We start from the raw sequence: 11,709 nt of genomic DNA, 5'->3' as shown, positions 1-11,709 counted from the left end.
TTGCACAACTCTTGCACCCATGCAACCAGCAATGATGCACAGCTCACTGCCAGGCTTGACACTCAATTCCTCACCAAGCAAAGCAGTTTTCCTGAACATTTTGTGCTGTAAGGCCTCTCCCATGGCTCCATGGAGCTGAAGCAGTATGTGTAGAGAGGCTGGAGAGAAGGATGCAAGGGAAGGGTTGGCAAGCCCAGTCTACTTGTTCTGCAAACAGCCACTTGAGCAGCATTGGTTGAGTCTGTTTTCAATTTATGCTACCTATGACATGACTTTAAATTAATATTATTTATATACATTCAACATGGATTAAAAAAATATTCCTTTCACATCTGTCACTTTGATATCTGTATTTACACTCTGTTAGGTCAGAATTGTTATTGCCTCTCCTGGTTTAGATTTTGGCTGCAATTTGATGACAATCTGCTGTAATTATATACATTTCATGGATATGAGCTGGCATTTTACGGATTTCTCACCATAAATAAGATCAGCTTATTCTTCCAGTTGTTGATGGGTGTCTTTAAGTTTTCACAAATCATTTTAATCTCTGGAGAGGAGCATTTGCTCCAGTGGTCAGAAGGGTCAGAATCAGCATATCCAAGAAGCCTGATCTGACAGTGAGGTCCTATGCCAGAGTTAATCAGTGAGTCTTCAGGTCCCAGCCCACTGTTGTGTTCTCTGGGCCCTGAAAGAAATCTGGCAAGACTTAGGCCTTTGGAAGCTCCTTCTTATGGTATCCAATCCCCTATCTATCAGAATGAGGCCAGAAAAGACCTCCTGTTTCTTCTACCCCTTAAAAATAGAATAATACTGTTAGTATTACTTTTTGCAAGCAAGTACATTGCAATTGAACTTGCTGCTCTTATTTTGTATACTGAGAGCTGATTATATTTCTCTTTTCTAAATAATTTTTTTATCATACATGACCCATAGACCATAGCCTATAGAAAATTACCTGTATTTAGAAAAGTCTGTCCCTCTCACTTTATAAAAGTTTATTAAAGGATTTGGTGACCTTTCTTTCACACCTTGATCTTGCAGTGATTCTTCCAAAGACCACTGTAGCACAAAACAGGAATCTCACTCCAAAGGCAAGGGGAAAAATAGTGAATGAAGAAGAGATAGAGGAAGGAAGAATCAAATAAAGTGGATGGACTACAGGACTTCTGTGTTCCTCGGTTCTGGGATATTGCATGGGGAAAATGTGGGACAAAGTGCTGGGATTGACTAGTAATGACTTAAAAAGAGTAACGTAGTCTGAGGAGCATATGAAGAGAGCGAAGATGAGAGCTGAGTTTGAAAGAGATTGAAGTCCAAGACAAAGCATCCATAGACAGGTCATGCATGAATGATCAGGTAGAAGCAGAAGGCACCACTTGGAAACTGGTGGTAGGGCAGGAGACAGACAGCGCTGGGCAAACAAGGTGAGGCTTGCATCTACAGAGCATACAAACCACCTCTAAATCCCAAACTCCCCAGTTGTTACTGTGGCATTCAGCCAAGAGCAGGACAGATGAAGTAGTGAACTGCACTTCTGCCCTTTGATCCTGAATTAAAGTTAAATCCAAAGTTTATCTAGCTCTTGGCCTCCAGTCTTTCAAACAAACACTGGCAGAAGTGACTGAATGATTGCAACATGAAAGCAGAAGTACAGGCTGAAGGTCAGGCACAGATTCAGCCCCTAACTGTAAAGCCTGAGAAGCTGCTCCTTCACTCCAGCTTCCCCCAGCAGTTACCTTAACAGCAAGAAGGAAACCCCTCTTAGCTTACGTAATGCTTATGATCAGATACCAATTTCTTTCCAGCCCCTCTAGCCTTGGTGGCCGAGTTTTACTTGGACCAGAGTTAAGTTTACTGTGTTTGAGTGTTGCCAGAGAGCTGTGCCATCCCTCAGGGTCAGAAGAGGTCTGGAACATACTATGTGCCACGTCCTCTGTTACCCTGGTGACCTGTGCTTGGAACACCACCTATCAAATTGTCACATCCTCTGTCAGCATGGTTGAAAAGGCAGAAATTCTTCTGTTTTATGTGCTCTTACTACTATTGATTTTTAAGGCCTATTAAATTACAAATATAATATTAAGTTATTATTGATGATCACAAAATCAAGCATCAACAAACTGGGAAAAGTTAGAACCAAAGCAACATATCACATCTGCATTATGAAGGATGCTTTAGTTGTTGCATAGATTGTAACACATACAGTTAGCAAGACAGGGTGGGGCACAGTGGTCCCTTACTTACAGCTGATACCCTGCAGAATTAGGTGCTATTCCTGCCCTGATCACTCAGTTCCTGTGGGACCAGAGGCAAGACAATCGCGTGTCTCAGGGCTGGCTTCCAGCTGTTCCCCCTGAGCTGCAGTGCCAGCACAGAGAGTGCTAGCAGCTGCCAGCAATGGGATCTGCACATAATGCATGCTCTGAAGACTTCAGACTATCAAAATGGATCCCAAAAATCAATAGCTACTTTTTGACTTAACCTTCTCACCTGGATTCTAAACTGTGAAAAGGGGAAAGTCATGGCCAGGGAATTAATGCAATGTACCATAGGAAAATCCTTGAAGCTTTAAGCAATCTCCTTCATCTTACAATGAAGAGTACGCAGCTCTGGGCAGATGCTTGCCTATGGAGCACCATCTCCGTGCTCAGTGTGGGGCAGAAGAGGTTCAGTGGAACAAATATCTCATGTGATCCTGTGGTAAAGCACAGTCTATGACTGTATATCCAAGGAGAACCCTTGAAGGTTGCACCTGCAATTCTTGTGTTCCTAAGCATGAAGATAACAAGCTTGTAATTTTTCACTAGACTTTTGTATCTATTATAGAATCAAAAATTGAGCATTTTTGAGTTTGAGTGGGAGATTCTCCATGGACCTCAGTATGTTTTGTTCAACACCAACATGCAGGCAAAGCAATTACTTCTTTTTTCAAACTTCAGCTCTTTGTTTATGCAGCCCATCACACTGAGTGTCTGTTTTCCAGCAGGTAAGCATTATTGATCCCACTAGTGCTGATATACATCTTCGTTGACAGTCCAGTTACAAGAAACAGTTTTAGACAGATCTTTTTCCTGGAATTCTTGGTGTTGCCTGCATGTTCATGTTGAGCAAACTTATCTGGAGCAAATAACACCAGAAAACTTTTGCAAGAGTCCCTAAGTAATCACCAAAGGGGGAGGGGGCCATTTGGTGTGTTTTTTTTCTACAAACAGAAGGGAGCATAATGATTAATCTCAACTTTGTATTCAGGTTTAAATTGCACCAAAAGACAGACAAAGAGCATCCTTTTCAGTCACAGGTCTTGCTCTTCTCCTGAGGATGATACCTGTGAGGATTCTTTGTGTGTTCCTGTGCCTCAGCATAGCCTGGGTATGAATTTGCTTACTTGATTCTTTTTGTTATCTATTTTGAATAGTAGGCATTTATTTAATGTTCATTTATGAGATAGATAAATTTTGTCTATCACCTAGCTTGTAAAATTCAATGCACACACATATGAAGCAGCTTAGTGTCACCACTTCACTGATGAAGTTTCATCAGTACTTTTGGAGTATGCAGATCTCAATAGTTTCTCTTAACTTGGTTTTGCTGAGTCTGCCCGGCTTCAGGAGCAGCAAAGCAAATCCATTAACGTGAATTCAAACATACATAGGTGATGCTCTAAGTCTTAAACATAACTGGCTGGATGCTAGTGGCTCCAGTCATTCATGGATATTCATGTTTATTGGGATGAATTATGTTTTCCTTTGGGCAGTATTTCAGTAGCATTTTCTACCTACAGATGACACACAATACCTTTATTATGAAAGACACATTTGAAAACAAGGATTCTTGTAGCAGCAACATCAGCTTAAACTAGGGTTAAGTAAGAGTCAAATTTTTGATAAGGAAAGAGACGAACTTAATTTTCAACTGTGTTAATATAACCTTTATTTTTTTCTCTCCATTGAGGACTCAGTCTGTAATATTATGTTATATTCTTTACATTTTTCTTTGTGACTGTTTTTTTTTTTTAAGAAAGTGCCTGTTTTAACAAGTGTCAGAAATTATAGGAAGCAGTTGGCATAAAACAGAAGGAGTCATACTGGACAAGTCAATGCCTAAAGGGCATTTTTTGCTATATGGGCTACTTTTAGGAGGCACTTGGGCCTGATCAAATCATTAATTAATCAAACTACTGCATTTGAATCTGCTGATTTTAATAAAGACATTCCAGTTCCTCAGAGTGGCTCTGACACTGGAGGCTAGAGCTAAAATTACTTTCTCAGCTCCAGAATTAATCATCAGCCATAATATGAAGCAGTCATTAATATTTTCAAGCATTAATTATGTTTGAAAAACACAAAAGGTGCACAGAGGATTCCAGTTACACTTAATTACATCTTAAGGACTAAAGGCTTTTTTATTCTTTAATGAAAAAAAAAAAATTATGGTCTTTTACTAAGTGTAGGAATCTTTATCATGTTTTGGCCTGGAATTAGCTTGCATATATCACTTTTTCTCATGCTTGAAGAAAACTTCAGCATATTTATTTCTCTTCTTTCCATTAGCACAGTGAAATCCATCCATCACTGAAATTGTTTTTTATTTGTGGTAGTAGCTTTCTTGCTCTTTTTGTCAGCCAAAACCGTGCTACAAGTATCCAGTTAGCATCTGTAATTAAAATCGGAAACACTAATGAAAAATATCATTCTATATATCTGTAAGCTACTTTTGTGTAGACTGAAGGTGATAAAGTGACAGTAAGAATATTAGAGTATTGCAGTTAATGGGAGTAGTATTTTCAAAGTATTTACTTTTACTTGTCCAGTTTCAGTCTAATTTCAAGTTAATTTTATATATACACACAGGACAAAATATTTCTGTGAAATGTTATTATCATTGTATATCCTAGCTATCCATTGTGTATCACTAGCTCTCTATTTTTAAAAAAAAACATTAATTTTAAGAGATGTAAAGCTTTATTCTGACAAAAACAAAATCATATCTTACAAGAAATGTTGGAATAAAATCCTTGCACTGTCAGGTGTGATGCTTACCGGATGGCTGTGATTGCCCACTAGCTGAGTGTTTGAGGACATCAGCATTGTGTTTCTGCTCCCTTGACAGCTGTTCACTTAACCTTGGTTTTACTTTTCCCCCTTTTCCTCCTGGCAGGCAGAAGATGGAGAGAGTACCTTTGAACAGGTGGGTGCAGGAGTGCGTGGTCCCAGGATTGTGGAGCACAAGTCCCAGTCCAGCTGCCAGTCTGACAAGAGCTGGCCCATCTGTGCGGATGATGATTGGGTGAGCAATTAACTCTGGGGTGAAAGTGGGACCCATCTGTAGGGCACCTGTGGGCCTCAGCTGCATCAGCAGCTGGATCACTACATCAGGTACCACAGGCCAGCACAGGGTTTAGCGTTAGGGCTGAAGTAACACTTCAGGTCAGGGCAGCCTGCATAGCTCTCCTGCGGGAAATGAAGAAATGAAAAACTGAAGACAAAAGAAAGAGGGACACGTTTGCAGTGGTGCAGAATGAGAAGAGCAAGTAAGTCTGGAGAAGAAGGATTAAATAAATGAAGGCTAACCCTAGAAAAACCCAAGAACTATTTCTTTTCAGAATTTTGGTATTGCCACTTTTGGATTTCATAAAAAAAAGGCACCAGGAAGAGTGAGAAAAAAAAAAGTAGATAGAAATCACATACATTCACTAGTTAATTTTTAGGAAGTCAGATTACAAGATGCTTGATAAAAGTTTCGTAACAATTGACTAGATGTCTTTGTGTATAAACTATTAATTTCTCTCTTTCTTGCTTCTTGCATCTCAGTCCTTTTCTATGCTACATTTATTTGATGACTTCTTGTCAAAGAGCTTAAGACTGTCAGAACATTAATCTTTTCTGAGAAAAACTTTGCTTAAAAATGCTGGCCTCTAATACCCTCCTTCAAACTGGATGACAGGCTTCTTACAGCAGACCCTTACAAAAAATATATATACAAAACAATCTCAGCCATGAGGAGCAGAGGAGAGGGGAAACTAAAGGTTTTCTTGTTCCTTACCCCACAGTTACAGCAGGTTTCTGAGGATGTTCTTAATTTATTCCATCATACAAGATGTTTACTTTTGAGGATTTTAGCACAATTATTTCCCTCTTTCAATTCTAGGGTACCAAATGCCCATCAGGATGCAGAATGCAAGGACTGATTGATGAAAAGGACCAGGAGTTTAGTCACAGAATAGAAAAAATCAAGAAGCTGTTCTCAGATAATCAAAACAACTATAAGAAGTCCAATCAGATAATTGTGGAAACTGTAAATGCACTAAAACCAAATCTGGACAGTGCTCAGGGTGAGTACCTTGCACCCAGTTTTATGATCCATTACTGAATTACCTTGCACCCAGTTTTATGATCCATTACTGAATTACTATTATTTTGTGAATAAGCCATATGTAGTGAAAGTACAGACTGCACTGGATATTATTATCTACAAACAGAACAATCATAATAATAGACTCTTAACTAGTTAGCAAAAATTAATTTAATTTTAATCTGCTCAGTACTATGAGAAGTATTTCTCAATTATGTGTTTAATTATGTATTTTAAAATATGATGCATATTTAGGGAAGAAAAGCACATGGGCATAGCTGACTGTGAGGCATTTTTGTTTCAGAGCTTGATGAGACTTATGGTCGCCTGTCAGGAGAACTGAGACGGAGAATTGTGACATTAAAGCAGAGAATTGTCACTCAGGTGAACAGAATTAAAGCTCTACAGAGTAGCATCCAGGAACAAGTGGTGGAGATGAAGCGCTTAGAGGTAGGTGTCTGCTATGTACTTCCCATTCTTTCCAGGGTTTAGCTACAGAAAGGGGACCTGTCCCCTATGGTGAGCACTATTCCACCTGGGAGAAAACATGCTACAACTCTCACAGGATCTGACTTGCTGAGACAAATCCCCAAATGAGTTGCTTCCTATCCATCCTGGTTTTCTACTTCTGCTCTGTAGGAACCAGAGTGAGTTCCATCAGTTCCTAATCCCATCTGCTGCTTCTCTCTCAGGCCACAAGGATGCTCCATCTGCTGGTAGCTGCTTCTGTATGAGGCGCTTATCGTCCTGCAAGGAGCTGCTGAGTAGTTAGTAAGAGGACGTGCTCTGCCCATATCCAGTGCTGCCACTTCTGCCTACAGCTAGGGCTGGCATTAAAACCTGTGTTCCAGGTTGCAGCCAATTCTTCTGATGGTAATGCAAGGAAAAGTCCTGGCACAAACTATGGTTTTGCTCAAAGGCTCATTTTGATTCCTAGAACAGAAATCCATCATTTGGATCACTTGAGAAAGTAATAGTAACCCCAAGATGTCAGACCTCACAGCAGGGCCATGACAGAGTCTTTCCCTTTATTTGGAGGGCTCATTTCTGCCCCAGTCCCCATGGACCATGTCCAACTCTGCAGCACTCCTTCCAAAACCAGGAAGACATCTCTAAACCCCAAAAATAAAGGTAGCAGAGGTTGGGAACCTTCTACAATGTTCTTTTTCATGGAACTCATGTGCACGGTGCTATTGCACATTTTGTATTTACAATGGAAATAAACCTATGATGACATCAAAACCAAACTTTGGAAAAGCTCAGCTGTAGGTGGGAGGTACTAGGGAAGCTCTCATCTTTCCCCTATTCAGTAGAAGATATCTTTGCTTGAGAAAGCTGGGAAAGGTCCCTAATCAAATTACTTCTCTTTGGTTATGTAGGTGGACATTGATATTAAAATACGAGCTTGCAAAGGAACCTGTGCTAGAAGTTTTGATTACAAGGTGGACAAAGAAAGCTATGACAACATCCAGAAGCAGCTTTCCCAAGCCAGCTCCATCAACTTGCACCCAGAGCTTCAAGCAACCACCTTGAGCACACTGAAAATGAGGCCACTTAAGGACTCCAATGTTCCTGATCATTTTAAGCATAAGCCTCTGCCAGAAATGCAAGCTCTGAACATAATTAATGACATCAAGCAGATGGAAGTGGTATTAGAAAGACCAGAAACAGATGCAAAACCCTCCCGAGGTGACAGCTTGTATCACATGGCAGAATCAAGGGGCGATGAAACTTCATACACCAGCAAATTACTTATTCCTACTCATGGGAGAGAAACCCTTAGTCTGGAAGACAAAACCTCCTCCACTGTTCGTAGATGCACCAAAACTACCACCACAAAAATTGTCTCTGGGCCTGATGGCCCTAGAGAAGAAGTAGTTGAGAAAACAGTTTCTTCTGATGGCTCAGACTGCTCCTATTTAACTGGAAATGTTGGAAGGGAAGGGAGCACCTATCATTTTAGTGGTGCAGATGGCTTGCACAAGCTAGAGACTCTATTCCCTGAGCTAGAGTCATTTTTTACCCCTGACTCTCCATCCACTGCTACTAAGCATGTTAGTGGATCTAGCAGCTTCACAACCAGCAGACGTACAACTGGCACAGGCAGTAGTCACATAGGTACAGGAGCATCCAGTCATTCAGGGACTTATGGGGGAAAAGACAAATTTGGAGACTTAGGAGAGGAGGGGGAAGATGACTTTGGAAGACTTCAGCCATCTGGATTCCCATCTAGCAGTGCAAGTCACTCCAAGACTGTAGCGACCAGCTCTTCTAATTTTAAGAACAAGGGAGGCTCTACTTTTGAAACCAAATCAGTAAAGATCCGTGAAGTAAATGAGCAGCTAGGTGGGTTGGAACATGATCAGAGTGCAGAGGATACCCCAGACTTTCAGGCACGCAGCTTCAGACCATCAGGAGGGAAGCGAAGGACACCCAGCACTGGGAAAGGTAGTTATTGAGGTAATGGAGCCAAACTCCACCCATAAGCAAACTGACAGATTGATTTTAGATACTGTAGTACAACAGTGTGATGATTAAATGTGTCTTGTTTGTTACCACCTCAGAAACAAAAGGGAAAATATTTCATTAATACTTACATAGACAAGTCACAATTTAAGGAATATGTAAAGTTTTCTTTCCTGAATTCTTTTTAATTTTGCCTGTCACTATACCTAGCATAGTCCAAGACGTGTTTAACAATTTTCCTCTGAGCTATTGGTATTTGGATTCCTCTGAACCTTTTATTAAATTTTGCTGATAACTTCTGTCAAACCAGATCAACTTTTTTTTTTAGACTGTGATGATATCCGCCAGAAACACACTTCTGGTGCCAAAAGTGGCATTTTCAAAATCAAGCCAGCGGGATCCAATAAGGTTTTGTCAGTTTATTGCGACCAAGAGACCACTTTGGGAGGATGGCTATTGATCCAACAGAGAATGGATGGATCAGTGAATTTTAACCGGACCTGGCAAGACTACAAGAAAGGTTTCGGCAACGTGGATGGCAGGGGGCAAGGAGAGTTTTGGCTGGGCAATGAAAACCTACACTTGCTGACTCAGAACAATACTCTCCTTCGGGTAGAGTTAGAGGACTGGGATGGAAATGCTGTGTTTGCAGAGTATCTCGTACAGGTAGGGTCTGAAGCTGAAGGGTACACCCTTGCTGTGTCTTCCTATGAGGGCACAGCTGGGGATGCCCTGATCTCTGGCTGGCTGGAAGAGGGGACCGAGTACACGTCCCATGCCCAGATGAAGTTCAGCACCTTTGACCGGGACCAGGACCACTGGGAGGAGAACTGTGCCGAGATGTATGGGGGGGGCTGGTGGTACAACAGCTGCCAGGCTGCCAACCTCAATGGCATTTACTACTTGGGCGGCCACTATGACCCCAGGTACAATGCCCCCTACGAGATTGAAAATGGCGTAGTCTGGCTGCCATTTAAAGCCTCTGACTATTCCTTAAAAACTGCTAGAATGAAAATCAGGCCCACAGAAACCCTGTAGAAAAACAGGCCTTTAATGCATGTTATGTCTACAAGTTGAAAATATTTTTATATATGTATCTATGATGTACCTTTACCCTGTGAATTTGTAGGCAACTGAACACATTTGGAGATTAAAAAATAAACAATGATTAATTATCAACAAATTTTTTTGATCTTATTTTTAATTGACAAGGAAATTATATGAAATTTGTGTATGTCTATGTCTTTCGCAGCTCACACCTTGACTTGAGATAAAAGCTTTTAATTTGAATTATTTACTTTATTTTAGGAGTGTTAAAGAAGTAAAAATATTTAGAAGTGTGTTCACAATGAAATCCTGCCTGCATTGACATGGACTGTGAAAGTCTAACCAAGTTCAACAGTCACACTGTCACTTCCATTTCAAGGGGAACACAACAGCAGTCAGCTCTCAGACAGAATCAAGGGTGGTGTGGGTTCCCACTTTTGCCACACACCTAGTAAGGAGTACACTTTGATAAAGAATGCATGCATTTTAGGACTCACTGAAGGATCTCCTAAGTGTTGATTTTATAAATGTGGACATAGACCTTCCATCCCACTGATGAATCATAGGTAGCTTACCTTGCATACTTGTGGCTTCAAAATAAGACAATTCCATGATAACTCATCAAAATGCAACTCCCAAAACAGGCTATTATTTTCCAGCAACCACTAAAAGGTTATGACTCTAACCAGAACAAGCAAGACGAGGAACCACCTGAATGTTTCTTAGCACATGTGCCAAGCAAGAATTATTCTAAGGATAAGGGGTTTAAATCAGCTTGCTGACAGTGTACGGCAAGGATCTTTTAGAAAAAAGCTGGCTGCATGGAATATGAGTTATATTACAATTACAATTACAGAAGACCACATTGTATTTAACTGTATACCTAATGGCATAAAATTACACAATATTTACACTGTGTATTAATTTCTGTGCTTCTAGAAAGAAGCATGAGCAAACATCCTTACCTCTAATCTCACTGACGTATTGCATACTATTTAACAAGATAATCAAACACTGGCAAAGCAGCTCATTTTAGGCTTTTTTTTCAGTGCTTCTCAAATACAGCCACTGTCCAGCCTTTTTGGAAAGATTGCTGAAGAGCAAAGACATCTTTACAGTCATGCGTGAGGAGGTGTCTGTGCTTTTGGAAAATGGGTTTTTCCACTTGCACATTCTGTTTTTCTTCCTTAGCCTCAGTGGAAGCCTGCCTGTGTGGATGCTGAACATTTGTGCTCCTTTAATGAGAAGGGGCCATTATGTCTGTATCTTGTCCTCCTGGGCTTCACAGATTAAATAAACACTAAAGGTTTCAGGTGGGATCCATCCACTCTTAGTGATCTGGGTCCCTTCCTTTGTGGAGGAAGGCAGACCCCTTTTTTCATCCTGCCTACCAGGGTTGGGAAGTCTTGTCTTCATCTGCTTAAGGGAGCACAGACTACAAGGTTTGATGAAATACTCAATCTCCACTACTCCATGACTGCAGACATTGATTACCCTAGGCCCATAATAGGAATTGTGTGCAAAACACATATGTGTGAAAGCAAGTATGTGAACCAGGTCCCAGAAAAGGACATACTGTATGTAGCAACAGGATCTGAGCCAAGGGTCCAGTGACCTACTCATTTGTTCAATACTCTTAACTTTTATTCCTTCTCAAATTGTTACACAGGTAGTTAGTGTTACTTTTTCTAATATAAAAGAAAACCACTGTCTTTTATTCAGTGGAATGAATTTCCTTAAGAATAATATGAAGAGTACTATAGTTTTAAGACTTTATTAGTTTTTAGATAACATTTAGAAATAATCTTCTCCCCCTTTAAAAGAGATACAAAAGACCTTTAT

General features: G+C 40.4%; 1 protein-coding gene across 1 annotated transcript; it reads left to right on the top strand.

Moving 5' to 3' along the window:
- Positions 1-3,321: 3,321 nt before the first annotated feature.
- FGA (fibrinogen alpha chain) lies at positions 3,322-9,858 on the top strand. Its single transcript, XM_062493704.1, has 6 exons — positions 3,322-3,372; positions 5,161-5,289; positions 6,151-6,334; positions 6,659-6,804; positions 7,734-8,802; positions 9,149-9,858. The coding sequence occupies exons 1-6, from the start codon at positions 3,322-3,324 to the stop codon at positions 9,856-9,858; spliced, it is 2,289 nt and encodes a 762-aa protein (XP_062349688.1).
- Positions 9,859-11,709: the final 1,851 nt, after the last annotated feature.

This window comes from Cinclus cinclus, chromosome 5 (assembly GCF_963662255.1).
Source record: "Cinclus cinclus chromosome 5, bCinCin1.1, whole genome shotgun sequence".
Taxonomy (NCBI): domain Eukaryota; kingdom Metazoa; phylum Chordata; class Aves; order Passeriformes; family Cinclidae; genus Cinclus; species Cinclus cinclus.
The sequence above is the reverse complement of the archived record's forward strand: the minus strand, read 5'-3'. Positions and strand labels throughout refer to the sequence as shown.

What these genes read in the sequence shown, in the direction of transcription:
- FGA (XM_062493704.1), top strand. Translation starts at nt 3,322, where the DNA reads ATGATACCTGTGAGGATTCTTTGTGTGTTCCTGTGCCTCAGCATAGCC. An exon ending in TGTGCCTCAGCATAGCCTGG is followed by an intron (nt 3,373 to 5,160) that starts GTATGAATTTGC and finishes TCCTCCTGGCAG; the next exon opens with GCAGAAGATGGAGAGAGTAC. An exon ending in GACACCCAGCACTGGGAAAG is followed by an intron (nt 8,803 to 9,148) that starts GTAGTTATTGAG and finishes TTTTTTTTTTAG; the next exon opens with ACTGTGATGATATCCGCCAG.